This window comes from Perissodus microlepis, chromosome 1 (assembly GCF_051167445.1).
Source record: "Perissodus microlepis isolate ML-2025 ecotype Zambia chromosome 1, ASM5116744v1, whole genome shotgun sequence".
NCBI classification, from domain to species: Eukaryota; Metazoa; Chordata; class Actinopteri; order Cichliformes; family Cichlidae; genus Perissodus; species Perissodus microlepis.
This window is the reverse complement of record NC_140461.1, coordinates 3,057,890-3,085,032: the sequence shown is the minus strand read 5'-3', so window position 1 is coordinate 3,085,032 and position 27,143 is coordinate 3,057,890. Positions and strand designations below refer to the sequence as shown.

Below are 27,143 nucleotides of genomic sequence, written 5' to 3'. Positions count from 1 at the left end.
AACCTTTCATTTATCAGTTTCATGAACTCGCTCATTGTTAAAGGGGAAAGAGCAACGATTCATTTGGTAAGGCATTACTGTTCATAGACAAGGTGAAGGAGCAGTGCTGATCAGTTCACCTGATATGTCTGAGAAAACACTCATTAATCTCTACCAAAGACAGATTTTCACTTTAAATTGGATGAAACAAGAGGTCACATGTCATATCAAGCTCATGTTAAAATAATAAACAAAGCCTGCTTTACATGATAAAACAGACTTTTCTGCTTATTTAAAGTAGGGAATAGATTTGATGGATATAAAAAGTAAGACTGTGTTGAAAAACACAACAATTCTGTTTAAGGCACTGCTTATTTAAATAGTTTTGTGAATTTTGTGAAATCAGCTGATATTTTCTGTTTGACTTTGTAAAAAGTTTGAATTCATTTTTATGTTAGTTCAACTCAAATTCAAATTTGAACTTTTCCTTTTTAGGCTGCAGGACTGAATAAAAACAAGCTGTTCTAACTTTAAATTTAAATTTCACATTTTTTAATTTCATCTGTTTGTAGTTTTTGCTGCACGTTAAATGACGTCTGCAGAGGTGAACTACAAAGCGAGCTGCATTCAGAGATAATCTGATTATCAGTCTCCTCGTCAAGACCTTGTTTGTGTACATACCAGCAGATCTGGCAGCAAATCAGGAACAACAAAAGTAAAGAGAAATATTTGTACAGTTTCAGCACGGCCAGACGAATGCATGTCGGTTCTTGTTTCAACACGATGCATACAGTACGTGCTGTAAGGCTTTGTTCAGAAGCACTGATAACATACAGCTCAACGGGTTTACATTTACACACAGCCCCTGGCTTGTTACAGCTATAACAAGCCAGGTATTTAACTTGGTAAATACCTGGCTCTGGTATTTAACTCTGACGCTTTTAAATGTTGAAAATACTCCTGAACCTTCTGAAATTAACTAAAGTTGTCGGCCCAATCTGAAGAAACAAAAACTATGAGTTTAACTGCCAAAAATATCTACTGTGTATTGTCCTGAAGAGATACCGACAGAAGCTAAAGAAGGGCTGAACTGTACTATGAGTGTAATATGAGTTTGTACCACAAGATGGTGCTGTGAGTGAACACAGCTTTATTTTAAATGGAAGGTCAGGAGAAGGGTTAAATTGAGCTGAAACAATAATTAAATCTGATTGGAAGTTTCATACAAAGTACGAATGAGTTCATTTTCATGTGCTGCAGTCTACCACACACTTTGTCTGCCAGCTTAGGGTATGTGGCTGTATTTTCCAGAGAGGGGATGTTTGCCTTCTTTGCATCCATCATAGTAAAAGTCCTGCAAATGAAAAATCCTTCACAAGACCAGAGGTATTCTAAACCTACCGAGCGACATTAATGATGAAAATGTCAGAAGTAAAAAGCTTCCCAGAGTATCGAATGTTTTACTGCTGTAACTGAAACCAGCAGAAAGAACATAAAGCACTGAAACTCTGGGGTGGAGCCGACTTTTAGTCCAGTACTGCACCGTTTGAGAACACTTCAAATTCTGTTTACTTTACTAACATTTATTTTAGTGATGTCTGATATTCTGAAGGAGAACTGTAAAATAAATGTCAAGTAAAAATGTAATATTTCGTCTTAAATGAGATGGAGCAGAAGGATAAAGTAGCATAAATTCCTGTGTATTACAGTATTTCTGTGCACTGCTAAGGTACATTACAGTGTACATGTGTAGTTTAAAAACATCTGTCCACTGATTGGTGGTTGCATTCTGAGGGCGTTTTAGGTTCTGTTACTCTGCACAGTCTTGAGTAACAGTATCAGACGTAATGAAGCGACGTTTCCCTCAGACATTAAAAGTAAAGCATCAAAAGAGTAAAGCAGGTAGAATAAAGAAGCACGGAGACAGGTGGGCTCATTCAGAAAAACACTCCTCACATTTATTGACTCTTGGATCTCTGGGCCGAAGCCAAAGCTAACACACATTTGGCACAAAGACAGACACGATTCATTGGATTTTTCCAAACAACGGCCCGAATCACAGGCCAAACAGACGAAGACCTGCCGCTGTGCAGAACGTTCCCCCGTCTCAGAGATTCAGGAATCACTGCGGCAATGATCGACTGGACACGGCGAGGTCATCCCCTCGCATCCACCGCATCAGCTCCAGGTTCAAGTATGTTTACAGTGCGAAGACCTCTCTACAAGCAGTGACATGTTTCCTGTTATCACGGCTGCACCACAAGGCGACAGCAGAGACGAAGCAGATCACAGCAGCCTGCTGCAGCCACTCAGCGTGCGCTTCACTCCGTCTTAATTCAGGTCTTTGCACTTCAGTTATTTACACGTGTGCTGCTACTTTGTGTTAGCTTTTTCAAGGGGTAGCTTCAGCCTAACATGCAACGAGGAAGGAAAAAGAACAGAAGAAAGACCAAAATGTCTGGTTTGTGCTTGGGATGCCAACTTTACCTGTGTGAAGTTACAAAAACAGGATGTCACAAAAAATATGTATCGGTCGTTTTAAAGCAAAGCTGATTAATTTTTGAATCAAAATATTACAAGATTCTGAGATGTTCTCAGGCGCTTCGTTTTAAATGAAGGACAAAATAAAAATGTGTCAGTTCAGCGAGCTGGAACAGGCGTTGGCGTGTTTACTGAGGTTGAGATGTTGACATTTCTGTGAGTCAGGTGGCTTTGCAAAGACTTTTATTTACTCTGAATGTCTTAAATCCTGCACTCTAGTAAAACAAAAACCTAACAGCAGCTATACTGTTAGGGAGTTTCAACTTAAAGATCAATGAACTGAAAATGAAAATTCTTTGGAAAATAAAGAAACTGTAACCTTCTTCCATCCTGCAGCTTCCTGTGTGACACTCACAGAGAGTTTTATAATTAGCTCACTCCGGCTGAAATGTTTTGAAGTGCAGGTCAAAGATTGATGTCGCTTCTGGGTCTGAAAAGTGAAGCCAGTGCAGAGCGTATTATTTCTAATGGCCAGCAGGGGGCGTCTCCTCTAATTGTAAAAACAAAACCCTATATTTGGATTTGTATGTATATGATTATTCTATATTTATTACGGCACGTTCCTGATGAGTGCATCGTCTAAAACTCTGGTTTCAAGTTTTACTGAATACAACACGATGTTCATTTTGGAAATTACGGTCCCCTTTAAACTAAAACAGAGGATAAAGCCGGCTATGATTTACGGCACAGCTCTCTTGTGACTGTCAGAGCCACCTCAGCCTGAGGCTTCAAACATGATGCTGTCTTTTATATACAGTCTATGGAGCATCAGCACTGTGGAGAACAGTGAGATCTCATGTCAGTTTTTTGTTCTGTGTGCTTTCTGGATTGAGAGGCCGACAGGACTTTGAGGGTGAAGCTGAGCGGCTGCAGATGCTGCAGATTTGTGATCGGCTGACAGTAAAAGCAGCTCGATGAGACGTTAAGGCAAAAAAACATTCTTTGGCAAAACAAGAGAAAACTAAAGAAACCATCACACAAACATGTTTGCCTGCTGGTGGGATAAGAACGTGCGGACGGCCCGGAGACTGTTGTCCACCTCTACACACACACACACACACACACACACACACACACACACACACACACACACAGAAAAACACATGCAGTAAGACATGAACACTGAATCAACACACAGCTGAACACAGACACGACAGAGTAAGGCAGTTACAGACGGACGCACGCCATAGATATGTTCATTATGCTTGTTATTACACACTTTGGTCATTTAAAATAAACTATTCTGTAGATTTTATATGTCTGCAGTTTTACAAAATACATTTTCAGATTTTTATGGTTTACGAGCAGCTTTGACAGAATAAATACACACATTCAGATTCGGAGCAAAGCAAAGAACTCTGTCAGAAAAGCTTCTATCAGCTCAGGTTAAAGGGTGGCAGCAGGTGGAGGCCTTAACCCCTCTGTGCAGCAGCGCCCCCTGCTGCTGTCTGCAGTTGGGTTTTACAATCTGCACCAGAAAATTTGCCTCAACCAGCAACTGATTAAAGGACATTTAAAGGAAAAAACTCTGAATTTGTGAAGGTATTTGATTAGTAACAAATCAACATTAAACAGGTAAAATCAGGCCCAAGTCACCAGCTGCAGAGAGGGGTTTGAATGCACTTTACTACAACCAAGGACCAAGGATTATTTTTATTGTTTTATTCATAATCTGTAATTATATTGCACTCACTATGTCACTTATAACTCCTTCACTTTGTAATAAACTACATAAAATATGAAATTGTCCTCCAACTTGCAATCAAATGGACTTTGTTAATGTCCATCTGCAGCAAGAATATTCTGATAAGTGATTACGTAGTCATAAATTGCAGATTTGATCAATAACACACAGATTTTCCTACGCAGACCTACAGCAGAGCAGCAGCGAGACTGAGAGCTGATTCTGTCCATGAGTATGAGGCCAAACAGAGATCAGACAGTTCACGTACAGACTCAAACAGACAGTGAAAGGATCAACTAAAGAAGTTTGTCTGCAGGACTTTCTGACAGAAAGACAAAGGCCACTTTGACTTCACGGCCCTGGTCGTGCTTTTAAAGTTACTTGTAACTCTCTCCCTGTTTGCCATCCACTCTCAGAGATCAGGATAAATAAAGCTGGCAAACATGTTTATGAGAGAGAAGAGCTGACAGGAAGCTGCATATATAATCTTTACTAGAACGCTGATGTTTAAGGTGCCTCGGTTTTATGCCCACTGTGAGGACATCCATCTGTGGTGCTAGCGGTAGAGCTTTGTCTGATAATCACTGGGTTGGCAGGTTGATTCTAGGCTTGAGTCCCTCCAGATGGTGAACAGTTAGTGTTTTGTGACCTCTCCACTTTTAAAATGAATCAGAAAGCCTTGAAGGGAAACTTCTCTTGGCTCTGGACTTAGATGTTGATTAGCCTGCCACTAAAAATAGCTCCAAATAAATACACTATGTCCTCCTGTTTATCTGATAAAACTACAGAGAGCTTTCTGAAGGAATTACCAAACCTTTTCAGAAAGCTTTAAGGCTTCAGCACTGGGCTCAGAGCTGAGAGCCACAGACTGAGAAGAAACGATCCCGATGAAACAGCAGCAGGAACTCCGCTAATTCACTCAATCATGTCCAAAAACTACAACCACGTGGAGCTTTGGAGTACCATCAGTCTGACCCCCTTTACCCTGCTTTGAGGTCAAAAGACAAAACTCTGCATTTTTGAGGAAAATGAAAAGGCTAAAGAGGCGGAGACAGGAAGCTGAAAGCCACGAGAGACACATAAACACACGGCTGCTTTGAGTCTGAACATGAGATCTGACCATGATAAAATCTGTAACATCACACCGTTCACCTGCCTAACAGTCACCTGAATCTGAACACCTGTCTGCACCTGTGTCGGCTGGTGACGCGCAGATCAAAAGCAGCAGGTGACCTCTGACCTCTGCAGGTTGGTCACATGGAGCTCAGGCTACAGGAGAGAAGATCGGACCTGCTAAGAGGTGCAGCTGTGGGAGGATGGATGATGAGCTAGTTTCCTATTGGACGGCCTAACAGGAAGCACATCACCTGATGTCTGTGAGTATCCTGAAGCTGCTGATTGGTGGAGTCCAGCCCTGCTCTGCAGGTGGCTGATGTTCCACTGATCTGGGATCTGCTGTTACAGTTGGGTGGGGCCTCTGCTGTGAGGCTCAGGAGGGGGCGATGTCACCAGGCTCCTCAGGTACACACAGGGGGTCCTCCTCCTCCCAGAGCCAGGGGCAGAGCTAGGTGGCGGCGGTGGAGGCGGCAATGGCCCAGGGGGCTTCAGGGAAGACATGAGCGGCTGCATCTCCGCAGCCACTCCCCCTTCCACGTCCTCTTCTTCTTCCTCCTCCTCCTTCTTCTTGTCTGGGAAGAGGAACGAGCCCTGAGACACCTGAGGTCCGATGGAGAAAGTGCTGCCCGTTGCGCTGCCGGGTGGCGTGTAGGAAGCTGGGTGGGGTCCACCCAGCCTGGAGAGGGCGCTCACCCGTGGGTGGACGGGCTCAGCAGGGGCCGGTGGGGAAGAGATGCTCTCCAGAGAGGAGATGCTCTGGTTCCAGGCCTGCTGGAGGTCCACTGGGATGATCTTTGTGGCCTCCAAAGACACGCAGGGGGGAGGCGAGCCCAGACTGCCTTTCCACGGCAAATGACTGTCTTCACTGGTTGGTGAGGAGGGTGCGGGTGGTGGTGAGGGTGGTGCAGGTGGTGGTGGTGGCAGTAGCGGAATTTGACACCCTTCCAGAGTTGCTGGCACTGAAGGATGAGACACAACAGGGGGATAGTTACCGAGCAGCGAGGCTTGAAAGACTTAAAGGTTCATACTTCATACATAGGAGGAGATTCTGATTCTGCTTTTAGTTAGTCATGTGACTTTAATCAGACGTTCACCTCAGGGACTGCAAATCAAAGATGGATGTAGCTTCTGGATCCAATAAGTAAAGCCAAGACTGAAGTGCCCAAAATCTGCAGTCTTCCTAGCAGCCAGCAGGGGGCGACCCCTCTGTTTTCTACAAGAAGTCTGGCCCAGTTAAAGTCTATGAGAACATGTCCCTAAAACTCACTTAATCTGTTAGCTCAGTAAACACTTCCTGATGACTTCACAGCTTTATTTGCTGGTTCAGTTCATTTTGTGAATGCAACATGATTTTAATTTTGTAATTTATGGTCCAAGGGCCGCTGTCCTGCAGGTTTTAGATGTGTCCTTGATCCAACACAGCTGATTTAAATGTCTAAATGACCTCCTCAACATGTCCTGAAGTTCTCCAGAGGCCTGGTAATCAAATAATCATTTGATTCAGTTGTGTTGACCCAGGGTGAGACCTAAAACCTGCAGGACACCGGCCCTTGAGGGCTGGAGTTCCCCACCCCTGCTTTAAAGCATGTCTTCCTTCGGATTAATAAGTTGCTACATTATGAGCTTACTGTGTCCCTCTGTCTGCCACTCCACTCCTCACTTATTACATCCAGATTCACACACACAAGAAAGTCTGAGGTCCACTGAGTTTTTGAGTGACACAGTGACGTTTTACCCGATTTGGGTCGCTGCTTTGGCGTCTCGGCCTTCCGAGCTATGAAGGTGATCCCGACGTCTTCGTCTTTCTCTGGATCTGAATGTTCAGCTTTGTCCTCCGTCTCCACGGGAACAACCACCGGATCTGAACACAAAGACAGAGAATCACATCTGCTGATAGGTGGAGGCATTACCTTTAGTCTGTAGCTCTATTTGTATTGTGCAGGACACATGAGCTCAATCTCAACCTGTGACTTTGTGTCCTGTGAATAAAAAAAGATCCATAATAAAATCCTCTCTGATGGCAGAGGAATCTTTCCTTAGACGCTCAGAGCAGATGTGTGGATGCGTTGGTAAGTAGAAAGAGCCCGCTGAGGCTGTAGCGCTCTCTCTTTATTTGCGTTACCTTTGTCCTGCCAGCTGACGTTACGTCTGGGTTTATCGCTGCCGTCCTCCTTGACGTCGGATCCTCGCCGCTGTTGAAAGGGGAGAGAGCAAACGCAGTGAGCCACAACAGGAAGCAGCTGGCCTTCAATCAGCAGTCCTTCGTGACAGACAGCGGTAAAAGCCTCTGCGCTGTAATCCAGCAACCGTTTCACAGTCTCAAATGTCATGTTACAGTTAAACAGACTGACGCAGGGATCCATGTGCACATTTAGACATCTTTGTGAGGACAGAAAATTGGATTGCTACTATACTTGTGGGGACGGGCACTTTGTCCCCACAAGTTTAAAGGCATTTTTGAGACTCAAAATCTCTTTAAAACCTTTAAACGTTGTCTGTCTCTTTCATCTTCCAGCTGCGTCACTCAGTATGAACGTTTACAAAAGTCTAAAATATAGATTTCCTTGGACCCGTCCAACGACCGATCCACCACGTGTCCATAGTAATCTGCGGACTGCACCGTGTCATTTAGAGGGCTGTTAGTGGTAAAATGGGATTCTTTGTGAAAACAGGTTCACTCCAGAATGTCTTTTTCTTTCTTTGTTTTTAAGAAATAATCCAGTCATTTTCTGTCCGTCTGGTTCTTTCTGTTTACTGAGCTTTCCGCGCAGGTAGTCCGCTGCATCATGTCTGCATAAATAAAGCTGAATGAATAACTCGCACCTCCATAATCAGCTTCGCCCACACGACACAAACAGCGAAATTTCGCCATCCAGCCGATCCGTCAGCCTCTGTGATATTATGGACCTGAGCTGGAAACTAGCAGGACTTTACTGAGCTTACAGAAGATATACGCCCAATAAAAATGCTCGATTTGGAGCAACGGTGAGAACAGATGCAGGTACTGCATGATGTGCACTTTAAGTCCCAAAACAAGCCCAGTGAGAGCAGAGCAAAGCCAAGCTTTAAACAACTGATGGGGCGATTGTGGCTCAAGAGTTGGGAGTTCGCCTTGTAATCGGAAGGTTGCCGGTTCGAGCCCCGGCTTGGACAGTCTCGGTCGTTGTGTCCTTGGGCAAGACATTTCACCCGCTGCCTACTGGTGGTGGTCAGAGGGCCCGGTGGTGCCAGTGTTCAGCAGCCTCGCCTCTGTCAGTGCGCCCCAGGGTGGCTGTGGCTACAGTGTAGCTTGTCATCACCAGTGTGTGAATGTGTGTGTGACTGGATGTGTAAAGCGCTTTGGGGTCCTTAGGGACTAGTAAAGCACTATACAGATACAGGCCATTTACCATAACTGATCAGTGCACAATGAGGCTCACTGACTCACTCATTTCACAACACAATGACACTGTTTGTCTTCATAATCTTTACCCATAAAAATTTTGCTGTGGGTCTGACACCAAAGCAAACATTTTCCAGCTACAGTACAGTAGATGTAGAAGTAGAAATACTTTATGAAGTACATCTACTGTACTGTATTTTCCTCCATCATCATCAGGAGTCATCTGATCGTTCCAGATCCATTCAGTCCAAACAGAGCAGGTCATGGGTTTTCTCTTGATTTAAAAAAAAAATACATTGTTCATGCTCAGAAAAGTGATTCTTAATCTCAAGCATTTCACTTCCTGGTTCATTAAAGGTGAAAAAAAAAATCCCAACCAAACTAAACAACCGCAAAAACCAGTCTGTAACAACAGCTGTTATTTCAGCATCACTGTTTAACAAGAAAAGACCGAGGACCCTGGGACCGACTAAATCCTGGAACAGTCTAAAAGCTGTACCTAAAAAACTGGCGTCTGGTGCACTAAGCAGAACTTTGTGTTTTCTCTGGACTTTGGTTAAAGCTTGTTTCGGTGACTGATGCGTCTCACCTTTTTCAGGCTGCGCTCCTTCTTGTGGCGTTTGTATCGGGTGGATTTGAAGGTCTCCATGCGGCTCCTCATGTTCCTCTGAAACACCTCCCGGTCCTGGCGCTCCTGCTCCCCCAGCGGCATGAAGTGACGACTGTAGTGGGACTGATACTGAACACAGAGGACACCAGCCTCAGCCTCACGCACTCAAACACATTTCATTTCCCAGTGAGACCTGCTCCTCTGTCCTGATCTTCTTTAAAGATCTCAATAATGACTTTAAAGACCCTGAAACATCTTGAGTGCCGTCCAACACAATCTCCACAACTTTAAGAAACCTTGGGGCTCCCTGAAGGAAAAAACTTACCCGTCTCCTGGGTTTGTACAGGTTTCCAGCGAGGACATGGTGCGTCTCCATGTCCTCCTCCACTTTGGCTCCAGGAATGTTATCGATGACCTGGAGGTCCAGACACACACCGCTACCGTTCTCACGTCTGGAACAGACAAACATCAGCGAGCATTCAGGCCAGTCAGAACTGAAAAGCTCACAAAGAGTTTGATAATTCACTTATCAAAGGGCACAGGGTGAAATCTGCAGATTTTGCAGTCATGTGACTCACAGATAGTTTGTGACGTTGGTGACTTCGGGGAACGAGGCTCTGCTGGCCATCGAGGGCAGAGACAGTCTGGCTGAGGTCAGGACGTTCCCACCCTACACACACACACACACACTCTTCAAAACATGTCTTACTGCAGGTGCACTACTTGCAAATCACCTGGTGGTACAGTTTGGTGGTTCAAACAAAGCGGTGACCTCCACAAAATCAAATGAAACCAACAGCGAAGCACCAGAACTTGCAGTTCCTTTAATGACCACCAGAGGCCCCAGCACTGAGTCAGTCATAAACAGTATTAAATCTGAGACCCTCCTCATTTGTTACAACCCACAGTTAATGTTATTGTAAACATTTTTGTGGTTTTCTGATAGGCAAAGGGACATTTCACCCTGAAGTCAAATTAACAGAGTTTTTTCTTGAAAGGAGCCACCTGAGGAATTCCAAGCATGTCCCACTGGGAGGAAGCTCCAGGGTATAGACCCAGAGTGGATATTCCCACCTGTTGTGGTGTTTATCCATCAAACTAAAAGTCTGTTTCCAGAAATGCTGACCTGGTTTCTAAGAAGATAAAACCACAAAGTTTTCTGTAGGAAAAATGATAAAGTTACTTAATTTTTAAATGCTGCGTATGGAAGTTCAGAATCCTATTTTGGGATGGATTTTTAGGGGTGGAGATTTTTATGCTCTCCTAAAAACACATATGATGGATCGTCATATAATAAAAAGGCTGTCTCGATGTGAAGCAGCGTTCTGCTTCATGAAACTTTCCTGTTTTCCTCATAAATCTGGTGCAGGGGTTTTCCTCGTCTCAGTTGGTGGGCTGATAAATAAAACTCACCTCTGCTCTGACTCTAATGTCGGCCTCACGGGGGGACTGAGCGTTAGCCTGGAGGCCCCTCACTGTGTTTCAGGCTGATTTATTAAAACGCTCAGCTTGTGCAGGTGCGGGTCAGACTGTTTGTGTTTCACTCTGCTGAACAGGAAAGTTCACAGTCGTGAAAGGAGACGCCAACAAGTCCAAAATCAGAGCCAGCTCAGTCTGAGAACACTGAGACAGATTTTAAAGGAAGGACTTTAAAACTGGAAAATTTTCAAAGCCATAAAAGAGACGATTTCATGTCTTTTCACAGGCAATTTATCTCCAAAGGTGGGAAATTCTTTTGTCAGAGAGGTCAGTGTAGTCAGTCTTCTTCTTCTTTCAGCTGGTTCCTTCAGGGTCACCACAGCAGATCATCTGCCTCCATGTCACACATTCCCAGCATCCTCCTCTGTCACACCCACGCTCTGCACGTCCTCCTCCTCTGAAGTCTTCCTCTTTTCCTCCTGCCTGTTAGCTCCATCTCCATCCTCCTTATATATTGCTATCCCTGCTCTGCCTCTCTGTCTCTGATGTACTCATTTATAATCCTGGTCCAGCTCGGCCTCCATCTCCAAACCACACATCACAGCAGGTCTCACTGCCATCCTGTAAACCTTCACTTTCACACTTGCTGATGTCTTCTGTCACAAATCAACTCTGACACTCGTCTCCACCCACTCCACCCTGCCTGCACTCTCTTCTTCACCTCCCTTAAGCACCGTCCTCTCTGTTAATCACAGCGTTAAACTAGAACAGGAAAAAAAAAATAAAAAAGCAAGTAGAGCAGAATGAAATAAAACAGAATAATACAAAATATAGTATCTCAATAAGTAAAAGCTAAATAAAATAATAAAATGAAAGATAAAATTCCTGAATGAAATAAAAGTTCATAGAAAAAAAATCATTTTCTAAATCTTTTCAAATTATATTTTCAAAGTAAAAACAAATGATGCTGTTTTCTTAATGCGTCTGGATGTTTCTAAAGTGTTTAGTGTCGTCTTCCTCCTACACACAGCAAACCTCTGTCAGCTTCACACTGAAGCCTACTGGCTCTAATTCTTGGTTTAGTTCTCCACCTGGTGGCTTTCAGAGGAACTGACAGAGACGGGACGTCATCGCTCATCAGTCCATGAAATATGCAAGTCACTGTCAGCAGAGAGGGATTATACCTCGTCGTTTACGGGCACGTGTGTGGTTCTCTTTATGAATCTGGTCCCATTCGTTTTCATTTCCTGAAAGTTTTCAGTGTTGGCAAAACCAAAACCAAAAGCCATAACTGACTTTCATACATGTTATTGTGCTGCTATAAAACTACGATAGATGTAAAGCTGACACGCTTTAAAACTCTCTCGGTATGACAATGAAGGACTTGCTGACTGCTTTCCTTCTTTACACTTAATGTTAGTAATGCTTGGATGGTTTTTCCGACCTGGTCGATGACGCTGATGGCGTCTCTGATGTTGATCTTCTGATAAGCCTCCCACAGTTCACTCTTCCTGTAGACGGACTTCCTCAGCAGCAGCTTACTCAGGTAGTTCTTGTCAAACTGCTCCCACCTGAGCTCAGACAGGGCGACAGGTATGAAACACTTTGTCTCTGCAGCTTCCTCTGATGTTGCTGTAACATTGCAGTGATGTCGGGGACACTCACTTGTCTCTCCAGTGGTGATATCCCTGCAGTCCTGCGATGTCCTCCACCGCAGTCAGAATGTGGTCGAAGGCCTGGAGACAAAACATTAATGAGAAGGGTGAAGGTGAAGAAGGTGAAGAAGAAGAGGAAAGGAGGAAGAAAAAGAAGTCACCCTCTCGTGGATCTCCTCGTTGATGGTAGGCTTCCTGTTGGTGGCACGAGGAACTTTGAGCCACTTCACCAGCGGTTTGATGGTCAGACCCTGATGACGAGAGAAGAGTCTCAGAGAGCTTCTAGTCAAAAGTATGTGGACACCTCCCCCAGGACCTTTTTTGCTAAAGTCGTGATGGCACTTCCAGTCCTTCATTTTAATCTCAAAGAGACATTTACCATCGAGGTGGCAGCAAACCCACCAAAACAGAGCCATCTATCTTCGCTGTATACGCGTCTGAATCCATTAAAGGTGGATTTACCAGCACCGGATTCTCCTGTGATGGAAGATTTAGTGGAATTTTCTTATGCTTTTCTAAATATTCCTGAACCTTGTAGCAGTGTTTTTGCCTTCTGGTGCTTCTTTTTATACATATTAGATGAATTTAATGTATACTTTATTGATCCCTGTGGGGAAATTCCTCTCACTCTATACAAGTATAAGCACTGATTCCACGACATTACAGTGGAGCTAAAACTGGTGCAGTATAGCCCTGCCTCATGTCTCAGCCCCCCCGGAAGACTCACAGCCTCTGAAGCAGTGTTCCAGTTTCTTCTACTGTTTGTCTAAAACAGCCCATAAACTTGAGAAGTGACTTGGTCATAATCCAGAGATGAGTCAGCGTTATCCACGTCTAAGTCATGTTTTCGTTATTATCTAAGTGATAAACCATCATCTGTTGCACTCAGACGGTAACTCATTAACAGAAGACATTTGTGGGAATCACCACTGTCTGCTGAGGTCCGTGATTCATGATGGGAATCAAAGGTCCTTCAGCCTCAATGTCAACTCATGACTTACACCAAAGTATACTCTTTAGATTTAGTGTTTAGAATAGAACAGAATAGACTAAACACACACTAACTCAGTCGACTGCTTCTGATTCCAGGGGATCCTTTTAGCTGGAAATGCTTATTCTATCTAAATTAAGATGATATCAAACACATGCATGTGTGATTAACACCTAAGATGATGGAAGGATGAATCTGTGAGTCCTCCTAACAGCCTGAAGCAGACACAGTTAATGCTGGGTCCTCATTTTGATTGGTTGCTTTGCAGTTGACTCCGTTGGGTGACTTATAATGATGGTGAGAAGGCCTTAAATGGGTTTTTTTGGAACCCAAAAACAATTCCTGTTTGTTATCTGCAGAGACTTCGAAGCACACTGAGTGCAGCATGAAGGACAGGGATGGTTGGACCTGCTGCTAAAGTTTGTTTCACTAAAACTTCCAAAAAAATTCACGTAAGAACAAAAGTATCAGCCGAGTCCGACTTTCCTCCAATTTCCTCGATAATTTCACCACTGAATGTGAAATTAAAGGACACTCTATAACATCGACACAGCTATTTAACAGTGAACAAACTCGTTTCTGTTTTTTTAAACGCTTAACTTGTGACAGATTCCAGGTCTGACACATCAGATCAACAAGCGAGGCAAATTTCAGTCAGTCAGCAGCCAGTTAGTGAGAGAAACAGAAAAATGGCTGAAGCGAACAGACGCTAATCGGTCAAATTTAAGGGGGGAGGGGAGCAGGGCAACCTCAGGTCACCCTTTAGCCACGCCCCTGCTCCCATCTGTGCAGAATAGTGTGTAACTCACTGGTGTCAAACTAAATTTAATCTGTGTAAAAGTCACGGCGTGGGTCACCTGACCTCACTCGTTTGCTTGTCTGTCTTTCAGGGAGGGCGCTGAACGCCGTCATTCCTACCTGAAACATGACGGTGAAGAAGACGACCACGATCGTCGTTGCGACGAAGTAATCCTTGGCTTTGACTTGCTCGCCGTCTAGCAGTACCACCAGGGCGAACGCCACTGCTCCTCGAAGGCCGCCATATGACATCACCACCTGGTCGATCTTCTCCAGTGGCACGAGGCGGAAGCGGTTCAGGACCCAGGTCTGACCAACCACACCTGGAGAAGAAAGGACGACAGTTTCACCTTTGTGCTGCATGAAATATCTTAATTTAAGGGTGGAGATGATTCGACATATTTTCTGGATTCAATTTAAATTCTGCGCGCCTCCTTTCAGCAGGGAGAGGTGGAGCAGGAGGGGGGAAAAGCCTTAAAGGTTAAAAAGGAGGTTTTTCTCTGTCTGATACGAGTGTGACATTTGAGCGTGCTCAGTTAAAGATCAGCCATGCAAAAGGTCACCGCAGGAAAAGCAAACAGAAGAGGACAAAGCTGGTTTATTCCATCAGTGATCATCGAGCAGATGCTCCATATTTTTCTGCTTTTCCGTGAAGCCGCCGTCTCCTCGCACTCTGAAACATATCCTAGTAAGATGCTGAACTATTTTAAGACACGATGGAAACCGACTGACCGACAGCTCTGAAAATGAAGATGAAGACGAGGGTGCAGGACACCAGGCCCGTGTCCCAGGCCCACTTTGACTTGTCCACAGCTGAGATGCCCAGGAAGATGAAGATGATGGTCTCTGCGATGCTGGCCAGAGTCTTCATGGTGTACTTCACCGTGGTTCGAGACTTCTGGGAAATGTTGGCCTCCACATATTTGTTGGCCCCGATGCCACAAAAGGTCATGCTGAGATGTGACAAAAAGACAAAGTGAGACATGCTGTAAAACTTAAAATCAGACCAGAGTAGATACAAAAGATGGATGGAAATGTTTTTGCAACCAGAGAAGTCGCCATCTGCTGATGATCAGAAAGAATGCAGATTTGTGACACTTCTCCACGGAGTTAACACCTTAGACCCAGAACCCGCTCCATCTGTTGTACACTGGTAGTTCTGATTTATAGAGGATGGACTTACGACAGGATGGCGGACAGGGAGAAGAGCTCGGCGGTCAGGTAGGCCAAGTAGACCATCAGGAAGACGAGGAGCGGCTCGATGATCCGGACTTTCTTGGTGAAGCGAGTGATGAAGCCCAGGATGACGGCAAAGATCAGACCCACCATAGTCCCCCCGATACTGACGATGAGGAAGGAGGCTGCAGGAGAGGAGGAGGACGTAAGTCACAGGACTCAGGTTTAAGTCAAAGTTTGATCCTTTCTGTGGACTCACCGACTCCTTTGAAGTAATCTGCTGTCTGCACATTCTCTGCTCCCACTTCCACAAAGGAAATGTAGACTTTATATAAAACCTGCAGAACACAGACAGGTTTAGACTGTAGGTGTTTGGAGGTCTGAGCCCACGGACGGTCTAATGTTTAGTGATCTGCGTCTCGGGAAAATCAGTTAAAGTGCAAGTGCTTAATAGCACCACAAGGTGGAGCCTCATTCTTTTTTGTTATGTGGAGCTGGAGCGCTCACACACTAACAGAGGTCATCCTGTATGACCAGGCAGCAACCTTTGACCCCGGGGCTGATAAATGAAGCCATCATGAGGTGTAGTTCCTTGAGTGGCCACTTGAGGCTGACTTCAAAAAGAGAGTCATTCCCCCAACAGCCTGGCACACAAATGGTTTCCATTTATAGCTAATTATTTTGCTTTGTTGTTTTTTGTATCTCACCTGTATAGATTTTGTTCACATTTAAGGACTGGCAGCCTCAGCCGGCGGTTCTCTGCTCAGCTTCACCTCAGCTTAATTAAGTTTTTAATATACTCAGTGTCTCAGCAGTGTGGAGGTTTACACATATTGCTTCACACGCAAAAGATTCCAGATTTGAAAGCAGGAGGTGACACAGAGCAGCCTCAGGGGTCACAGGCTGCTGCACTCCGAGTGTCAGCCCTGTGCTGCAAAAAATCTGCTCCCAATTATTGCATCTTCATTTTCTGTGGCTTCCCTTTGGGAAACCTCTCAAGAAGTCTGTGCTGCAGTTTCTGTGATTTAAACTCTAATACAATCAAGATGAAGAAACATGTTGTTGCTGTTCTGTTCACTGCCAGGTCACCTCTGTACGGTGCATTTTTGAACGTACTGCCCAACACTAGTGATAACCAGCTGGATATCAGCTCACTTCACTGGGTTATATTGCTTTCTTTTTTATTGTCCTGCAGTGGAAACCCCCTCCCTGCTTTTCAAACACTGATTTCATGTCCTCTGCTCTCTAAGCTGATTCACACAGTATGAATCTCCACTTTATACCCACAAATAATCATTTCACAGCAGGAATTCCAGGCATTCTTACTGTTTACAGGACCTTAATGTGCTGCGTGACAACAGTAAATTATAGCGCGCGGCTTCGGGGAAGCATGCAGCACTCAGCTGAGCCTGAACAGTAATAACTGTGATGTGAAGCGATTGAGCAGCATTAGTGTGCGGCCAGCCTGAGAAAATGAACTCCTTCCTTCGTCCTGTGCTTGCAGGTCATGGTTGCAGTGCTCCCACACTTTGGATTTTTCCATTTCTTGGTGGGATTAGCTCAGATTCGGAGTGCTGCTGAGGATTAGACAGTTGCAGTGTTAATCTCCTCGCAACTGATTAATCTCAGCTTTCTCAAACAGTAAATGTGAGAAAATGTGAAGGTTCTGCTCTTCTGTCCTGGTCCGTGTTCATCACGCAGCTCTGCTGTGGAGTAACATCGTAAATCAGCGGACCTGCTGCCGCTCAGACCGGCACCAGCACCCACACTCGACCTTTCACTGCCACCATCACTTCATACAAATGCAACAAGCGGAGTATGAAGTTCAGGAAACAATATGTTCGCACAAACACGGCCCACAGTGCGTCCTTGTGTGCTAGTCATTGTTGACCTTGTAAGCCGCTCTGTTGCCACAGCAACACACCTGACATGATGAGGCATGTGTGAGAGCGTGTGTGTGTGTGCAGCTCTGCCTTAACATATCATGTGTTTCTGTGCTGGTTTTACACCTACTGTGGGGACGTATGTCTGTTTGCCACATTGTGGGACACAAAGCAGTAAAGTGCTCAATTTTAAGATGTGCTGAGATGCACGTGTGTGTTGTTTATTTTTTATCGTAATTTAAGTTAGAAAATATGGCCTTTGATATCAAGAACTGTTTTGCAAATGTGTCAGCAGAGATTTCACAGACTGAAAAGAAAGAAAACACATACATACAGAAAATAAGTTTACACCTGTATCAGAGTTTCTGGTGATATAATCATGATATAAAAACTTGTATTATTATTGGAGTCTTTCAGGATTGGGTGATAAGTTAAAATTTTAACACCATCAGTAACAATAACCAGCTGGTGATTGTTATTGATGGTGAATAACGGTACACGCATGTGTGTGTGTGCCACTTTCCATCCCCCGTCCCTTGTGCCTGACGGACTGTGTGTGGTTCTCACCACGGTGACGGCGTCGTTGACCAGTGACTCTCCAAACACGATGATGAAGAGCGTTTCATTGACGTGAACCTCCTCGAACACGGCCAGCACCGCCACGGGGTCGACGGCTGAGATCAAGGCGCCGAACAGCAGGAAGTCCAACATTTCGGCCTGCACGTGCTCATCTGCAGGGACACGCGGGAAATATGAAGAGACAGGACAACACAACAATAACAGGAAGTTTCCAGTTTTAAATGAAGCAACTTTAACATTTTAAAGGAAATTATTCTGCGCCACTGGTTCTCAGGTGGTCGGGAACTCTGTCAGTACTGTGTTTGCAATGATTACTAAATCTATCACAAACCAGTGAAGACAACAGAGAGTTCAGAAGAGAGTGCAGGTAGGGTGGAGTGGGTGGAGATGAGTGCCAGGGGTGATTTGTGACAAAAGGATAGCAGCAAGAGTGAAAGAGGAAGACCTCAGAGAGAACATGCAGGGGGTTGGTGTGACAGGCAGATGATCTTCTGTGGGGAAGGAGAGGCGATATGTGTTCGTTAGAGTAAGAAGCATGACCACGACCGTGATATACATGACCAAAGTAAGTAAGTAATGAGGTCAGCACACGTCTAAAAAAACCTGTGAGAAACGAAGAGTTAAAGGAAGAGGAGGTACAGCGGCTCGTTTCAGACAGAGGATGGACCGGAGGGATACACCAAAGCCCAACATGACAACATAAATAAGGACTATGTTGAAATTTGGATTACGGAAAGCTGCTCTCACTAAGTCCAGAAAATAACAATAAAGGTGGAAATGAGCACCATGAATCTCCTTTAGAGGCACTTAATGTACTATAAATTTACTGCACCCGCTGTGTGTTTGTCCTGAACAAATGCTGTTCGCTGGCACATTTAACTCAAATTTATTCACGAGTTATTTCTGTTTCCTGGAAAGAGGCGCTGCCTTAAAGGCTAAACTCAGAGAACAACAAACTGATTGCTGTAAAGAGCTCGGATTGAGGGCAGACTATAAATCCTCTACACAGAGGTGGGGCTATGCAGGACTGCAGATGCACACCTGTGACCTATGACCCCTGCACCCACAGCACTGACCTATGAACCCCAGCAGTTTGGCAGCGTACAGGGAGAACCCGGTGCAGAAGGCGTTCCACAGCGTTCCCACCACAGCGTATGTCAGGATGGCGCCCAGGTTGTCGAAGAAGAGCCTGGCCGGCATGAAGTATCCGGCATCACCCACGATGGTCGGCAGCAGGAAGAGGAAGAAGAGGCTGGGCTCTAGCTGGTATAGCTGCTTCTTATTGGCTATGAGGACGACTCCGCCCAGGACCAGACCCAGCAGGATCAGCATGCAGCTCTCTGGGACCACGGTGGTGAAGCGCTGGGAGAAGTGGAACACTGCAGGACAAGATGCACCGATTACAAAACAAGGCATGAAAAAGTTTGCATGACTTCGTTAAGTTTAATTATTTATCTGCTTTTCTTAATTTACCTTCTCTACCTTCTATTTCCTGCAACAGCTCCTCTTTGTTCCTTCTGCTACTAAATCCTATGTCAGCTTTATTTTTCTCCACCTGCTTGGCTCCGCAAACATCTGACTCTGCAGCTCCTGACTCGTGCTTCATTTTAGACAGGTCTGCAGGTGTGAACACGGACATGTGTCGCACGTGTGCAGAGATGTGAGGAGGCAATTATTTGCTCTCTGAATTGTTGATATTTTTGCATTTGATGAAACACATAAACAAAAATCAGCGCTGCCATTGTGGCCTTGGACATGCAGTTAGGAATCCATCAAGGCCTGCGGTGAGTCACAACAAGACACACACACACACACTGGTGATACTCCTCATAAATCAGGACACAGGGAAAAAACATCAAAGCCTGAACGAACATACTGTGTGCGTCTGTTTCCATGATGATTCATTTACACCAATCAGAAGGCTCTGCTCCATCAGCCAGGACTGGATCACCATCCAGACAAACTGGGAGTCAGAGGAGCCTCTGACTTCCTCGTTATCATTTCAGTCGACATAATTTGATCAGCTGAAGCAGAATGAAGCAGAACTACAACTGATCCTACAAGTCAGACGAACCCAGAACCTTCAACTGCATCATCATCATCGTGCTTCCTGAATATTCTGCAGACTTTGATACTGAACTTTTCCAACTAAACCCACTGAAATAAGTCTTTTTAAACAGGGTAACTCTGCATTTTACTTAAGCTGGTCATCGGGATCAATGCGCCGTGTTCTCCGTGACCATGGATAACAGCGCCGGGTCATCCTCACACTGAATTCTCCACATACACACATGGAGCATCAGCTGTTTGCAGCTTTTAACTAGAATAAAATAACAAAACATGAACAAAACTTTAAACTTCATGTGTGAATGAGCTTTCTGCCTGACTCACATATATGAACGGATATGTGTGTGACGCTCTTACAGAAAGCAGTTCAGTTACATGGTGTACTCGTACATGACTCTAACTGTGCTCTGGATAACAGATAGCAGAGGAGGCACAACAAGAGGAGCAACAGAGACAGCGATACAGTCCTTCAGCTCACTGTAAAGAGCGTTGCAGAACTTTTTTCTAACCAACATCATAAGATAACGTCTGTCGATCTTTGAGCTTCTGGGTTTGTGTCTTAACACTTTAAAACCTGAACCATGAAATAATTACTTAGTTTGTCAAACAGAGTGTTAATCAAACTTTCTGACAATTTAATTAACTATTTGTTTGCATATACTGTACGAGTTTTAATTTGTACCGTTTTTATTGCAATTTATTTTGTTTTTTGGGGGAAAGACACACAAATGATGTAAAAGTATCAAAAACTCAAATTCTCATGATACACTTTACATTAAAGGCTTAAACTTGGATTATTTTTAATAGCCAACAGCAGACGACTTCTCTGATTGCAAAGAAAGACATGTGAGTGTGTAGAAGTTTAAGGGAAACGTTATTCTACTGCCTCTGTGAGCTATGACTCCAGTGAGCGCTTTTCTGATTATTACTAGTTAGAAGTATGATTGGATACGAGTGAAGTTACTCTTGATTTCTCAGTCGGATCTGCCCGGGTTTCAAACTCCAACACACCAACTGGGAAAACACTCATTTTGAAGCTTTATATCAGGACTTAACAAACGATGACCGTGGTCATATTTTTTATATGCTATGCTCAATAAACTAACTGCTGTGCATTCAATGAACACATTTAATAAACTATATTTAACAAATAAAATGTAATAAAATAACAATGCAGCCCATAAATGTTGAGTTAAGAGACAGCTCGTTGTCTGAACAACATCAGTCTGAAATAAAATCCTAGATTTTGGTGCTTGACGCTTCATTGCTTGTTTCAAGAGAAGCATGTTTAATATTTGCTTTGTACAGTAGTACACACACACACACACACACACACACAGCTGAACCACCTACACACCAGACGCACAGCGAGGACAAAAAACACTGAGAACATTCAGCTGCTCAACATGACGTCCAGACATGGCCATTTATACACCACACATCCAAAGCAGCTCTGAAAACAAAGACTGACAGCGTCTGAGTCCGATTCCTCAGAGCTGCAGAGCTCCACCATTAAAACTCATCCCTGAGGCTTGTCTAAGGAGCTTGGAAAGAAAAGCGTCTGGACTTCCTTAGGTTAGGTCCAGCTTTTCTTTCCAAGCTCCTTAGACTACGATGACCTGGATGACTGAGAACCTTCACAGACATCGCTGAGGCTTCATCACCATCAATCTACACACATACGGTGGTTTATTCTGACTCACTGCAACATGAATCGCCTCTCTGCTAAATAAAATCTAGAGCAACAAACACTGATTCATCCACTGCAGAAAATAGTCCCCGAAATGGTCCATTAACTCCTAAATGATAGTGAACAGTCTCTTAAAGAAATGACTGAGCCTAAAGTTTATATATCTGTTATGGAGGTTTGACTTTTGAAGATCAAAAGCTTAAAAGTTTTAGCTTTAAGAATGTTAAAAGACACCAGGAAAGAGCACATTTGTCTGAGACCATCTTCAGTGTCGGATTAACCCACCCGTGGCGCTCTGTGACCCTGGAAGAATCTCACAGTGACAGGAAACGGGGAATTTAACAGTAGATGCTTGTGTTCGGCTTTAACGTCAGGAAGAACACGCAAGAGATCACCAGACATGCTGATTTATGTCTAAATGATCTGAATGTGTGCAGCCAGCTAGAACAGAGCCACAGTGTGTGTCTGTGTGCACGCATGTGTGTGTCACTAACATTACCACATTAGTAAGCAGTATGTATAGCATGTGCGTATTATTGTCTTGCAGTGCAGTGACTCACCAGCAGCTTGGGAAGTATTTATGTCAACAGGTATTCCTCGTGTTGTGGGGACTTAAATGTGCAATCATGCTATGGGGACGAGTCTTTTTAACAGGGACGAAAGCGTCAAATTTTTAAGGTGAATGCAGCATTTAATGTTCGAGTTTGTCTCCAGGAAGTGAATGAGAGTCATGGAAACATGGCTGTGTGTGTGTGTGTACCTGTTTAGACGTCTTTGTGAGGACCAAAAATTGGAACCTTACTATACTTATGGGGACCAACAGTCTGTCCTCACGAGTTTGAAGGCATTTCTGAGATTCAAAACGTGGTTTTAGTGTCAGGGTTACAATTAGGTTATGCTTAGGTTTAGGCATTCATTTCGAAGGTTAAGGTTAGAGTTATTGTAAGCAGCTAGGGAAAGTGTTATGTCAATTAGATGTCCTCACTAAGATATCAAAACGAGAATGTGTGTGTGTCAGTTAAAGTCCTGCTGCTCTGAAACACTGAAGCTTTCAAGGACCGAGGTTCAAAGGTTTCTTTGTTCTTTTCACATTTTAATACTACATAAAGTTTATTGTTCATTACTATTAATGTTTAACTTATTTTAGTGCTGTTTCTTTCTTGCTTTATTTTTTAATTTTGTGTAAATGTCAAAGCAACAAATACTGCTGCTGATTACACAAAACGGCTGATAAACATAAAAGTTGATTTTTTTTTTTTAAAAAGCATAAGGTTCGCGTCCAAGGTGAGATGACAGAAATAATGATGTCATCATTCAAAAACATGTCCGACCAAGAAAATAAGCTATAGAAAAGTGGCAGCAGCTGAATTTTACCCTATACCATGTACTTTTTATGAGGCCAACTGAATCGTTTCTAATGATAATTAATAAATATGAATAAATATTCTGTGATGGATTCATGCAACAGCCAATCCCTCCAGCCTCCAAATATAGTTTTTTTTTCTCTCCGGTTAAAAGTGAAAAATATGAATTTATGTACATGGTGTGATGACCCTGCCATCAGTTTTTCCTCAGAGGTCGGGTAATCCTGGGGTGCAGCTGAGGAGACCTGGACACCTGGTGGTCATCGAGAGCAAGCACACACGCCACATAAGCGACCTCTTAATCTACCTACAGGGACTCCTTCAGTTGTGTCAAGATGGAGACATCTTGGGGAAACTGGGGTCTCCTCCGGGATATGGACCCGGGACCTCAAGAAACCCAAAGATTAAGGATCATTCCTCTACGCTCTTCTTTCATCTACTCCTGTGCTTGCTGCTCCCTGTCAGTGGGACCCTTTCCAGCTGAAAGTAGGCTCTAACAAGATGCTGAGGTGCTGGGGTAGCACCGGTTCAACAGGATGCAGCTGATATTGAGCGGTTAGTAAGCTACTTGCCCCACAGGTTCAGGTTTTGCCAACTAAACTACTCTGTTGTGGAGAAAAGAAGCACTCACTTTAATATTGGGCTTTGAAACTCTTTGAAGGGTATTTAGGCAGCAGTGGGAGTCCTCTTGTGGTATATGCCAACCACAATCCTCTTATTTTTGCACACTGTAGAGAACACAGATCAGCACATGATGAGAAGGTGCTCATTTTAACAGCTCTGCCAGCTGGATGTCCAACATTATGTCTGTTTAGTTTTTTTTATTTTGGGAGTTTTCTTCTTCAGTTCTCTTAAAAGTGCTTTTTAGGTACCAAGCTGCTGAGAACAGAATTGGTGAAGGTAATCTTAGTATCTTCATAAATACATTTGTTAGTCTTAATGACTGAAGTATGTAATAGCTGGTGTCACTTTTGCTATCTAATCATAACAAAACAAAACCAGCCATATTCCAGACAAAAAGGGTGTAGGTCGAAGCAACAGCTTCTGTACACCTACCCCTCATATTACACAGTTTAACCAACCATGAAGTGAATGCTACGAGTCAGTACGTAGAATAGTCAGATAAAAATTTATGTCCAGAAACAGACATCAATAGCTGAAACGTCCTGTCGATGTTAAAAACTGTTAAATTTGAACATTTACAGTGATGCAAAACCACCAAATACCACCAATACTACTACTGATAATAATAAATGTTATACTTAATATTATGTTGTACAGCACTGATTTATTGTTGTGGCCTCATTTATCTGGAGTCTTTATTTCTTTTTATGAAAACAATATAATGACTGATTCTGTTCATGTTTTATTCACTAAATATGATTTTCCCATTTTGAACTTGGTGATATCTCAGTTTTCTGATCTCGCTTCTTTTTATGACCTCCATTTATCGTCTAATCTGATCCCCAAGAAACTAAATGTGTTTTTATTACTTCGACAACTTGTTTATCATCTGAAGATTAGTTTTATTTCTGTCTTCTGTCTGGTTGGCTCATTTTTAAACTAAGCGAATAATCAGAAATAATCAGATAGATATAAATAAAAGTTGTTCAACACTGGATTAATTAACATGAAAAGAAGGCGCTGTATGGAAGGCCTCAGGTTTGACGATTTCCTTTGGGTTTCTGTAATATTACTTAGAAATCCAACCTTTATTAAAAATGTACACAGACGAAGAACATTTCATATGCAATCAAAATCTTAAAAAGCTCAGTTATTTTAGTTTGTGCAGATGCCATTTGATTAAACTTGGTCTTTTATCGAGTACTTCAGCTTGTACAGTGACTAATAAAGATTTCATAGGAGAACTGTGAGGCTAAAACCAGCAGTTAGTTCTTCCTCCTTATCTAAAACTCCAATCATTACTTTCAAACCCAGAAAATATTTTAAACTCTTGTTTCGTCGATTACAAAAGTGTTCATTATCAGAGAAAACTATAAAAGAAGGAAATTATCCCAAGCTGAGTAGGAGACCCCACTGGGGCATACTGCTAAAATAGCGTGGTCACTTGTTGGTTAATATTATTAGTAAAATATTAAAATTATTGGCAGTTATAAGTGTCTTTGTTTTAAAAAAGAAAATATTTGTTACTTATTTTTTCAACCATTTAATGAATTAAGCCGTCAGCTCAAAGTCACCATCAGTAATGAGCCTAATTCTTCTTTTAAAGTTGTTCTAAAAACCCTAGTAACAATCAAACAAAAAAAATCATTTACTTTTGCTTTTCTCTACCATTTTTTAAAATTATTATTATTATTTTGGTAGCTGACAATAATCAGGGTTAGAAACATCACCAATGATTTAGACATCAGTGTTTACTATTTAAAAAATGGGGTGGGTTCGGGGGGCCCAGCAGGAACTTTCTGGCCCGTGGCTCCGCAGCAGGTGAGCCCGGCAGTGGCTGCAGCCATTCCCTGACTCTCATTAAACTTCCAGTCTGGTTCCAGCTGCAGTAAGGAAACCAGTGAAGTTCCAGTCTGTGTACTGGTGCTGGGAAACACACACACACACACACACACACTTACAGATCTTGGCCACGCTGGCCACCAGTAGCCAGATGGCGATGATGTACGGGGTCTGGACGTAGCTCCACTCCCACTGGACCACCCGGTACCCGCCGCCGTGATGATGATCATGCTCCCCTGCGTCTTCCTCCTCTCCGGTGCCGGTCGGCTCCTCTGCAGCGGACCGGGCCAAGGCGACGCCGGGCGCCCCGTATTCCGCCCCGGGCTGCGGGAGGAGGAGCGGCGGGGCGGAGGGAGAGGCGGGGACCGGCGGAGAGAAGCCGAGCCCCGGCCCCCGGAGCGGCGGAGCGCCCGTCCCGGGCAGGTCGGCGGCGGCGGCCGGCAGCAGGAGCAGCATCAGTCCGAGCGGCAGCATCTCGTCCCTGGAGCTCAGCGGGCGGACATCCTCCGAGTCTTTATATACACACCGGGACACGGAGAGGACGCGGAGCGAGGCCGGGAGCCGGTTTACAACATCAACAACACACACGCGCGCATGGACCCACGCTCACACACACTCAGACTCCGGTAAGACACGGAGGAGGGGACACCGGAGCCGGCATGTGACCCGCCCAGTCCCCCTTTAAAGAGACGGAGACACTGCAGGTGAAGCTCTCCTCCTGACTGACTCACAGCTGACCTGATGCTCGGTACCGATCGGCTCTGACGTCACACATCAATACTGCTCGGCGTGACGTCAGATTTTCAGTTCATAGACATGTTTGAACTTTGCAAACATCTGGTGATTGTAACTGAGTTTGTTTAAATAAAGCTAGATTCCCCCTCCCCCCTTTTTCTTTTTTTTCTTTCTGTGTTGTTCAAGTGTGCTCTGCTCCTTCTTTGGGAGGATTACTGAGGAGGAGCACCAGGAGGTGATCTGGAGAAACATGGTGAAGGGGCAGAGCCAGCTTGGGGGGTGGGGGAACACTGAATGAGAAGACATGAGGTCACATCTGGGTCATTCTCCAGCAGAAGGAAAAACTGAGTGAAGATTTAATAAATGTATGAACAGATGTGATCATCTTGTAAAACCAGAACATGAACAAGTTAAACTACACCTCACCCAAAACAGCACAGTGTAAAACAGGCTCATGATTAAATGACAGCCTCCTGAAACACAGACTGTATATAGAAGATGGGAGTGATAATCGTGTCAACTCGCTGGTCAGTAAAGTCCAAGGAGTAGATGTGAATCGGGCACACTGCTATGGAGGACCACAAGAGCCGCACACATCGAAATAAAGAATTCTGTGCTTAAATAAATTGTACAATAAATTATGCATTTGTAAATTCATTATTTACAGAATTCTTTATTTCCATGCGTGTGGCTCTTGTGGTCCTCCATACACCGCACCCTGCATAGCAGGAGCTTTTTCATGATGAGGCCGCCACAACCTGAGGCACTAATTAAAGCAGAGAACGAGTGTGTTCACCTGAGCCGTAGCTAAAAGCCTGGACCCAAGCTGGAAGGGAAAGACTGTCGCCCCATTTAAAAGAAAACAAAAAGCAGTGGTCAGTCTGAGAAAAATAAGTAGAATTTTATCATTTTTCCATTTTCCATTTCACACACTACAGTGGAAATACACAAAACCTCCACACAGAGCAGGGATGTCAAACTCGTTTTACATCATGGGCCCGGTTTGGG

General features: G+C 44.0%; 1 protein-coding gene across 1 annotated transcript; it reads right to left on the bottom strand.

The window, feature by feature from the left end:
* Positions 1-1,911: 1,911 nt before the first annotated feature.
* Positions 1,912-26,142, bottom strand: slc9a5 (solute carrier family 9 member A5). The gene is made up of 16 exons (XM_084926838.1): positions 25,520-26,142; positions 18,890-19,192; positions 17,802-17,965; positions 15,611-15,689; positions 15,359-15,536; positions 14,908-15,128; positions 14,296-14,498; positions 12,548-12,637; positions 12,397-12,467; positions 12,176-12,302; positions 9,891-9,982; positions 9,638-9,764; positions 9,292-9,441; positions 7,443-7,512; positions 7,056-7,181; positions 1,912-6,279 (listed from the first exon to the last, which is right to left on the bottom strand). Exons 1-16 carry the CDS (start codon positions 25,872-25,874, stop codon positions 5,663-5,665), a joined length of 2,973 nt encoding a protein of 990 aa, XP_084782964.1. The 5' UTR covers positions 25,875-26,142; the 3' UTR covers positions 1,912-5,662.
* Positions 26,143-27,143: the final 1,001 nt, after the last annotated feature.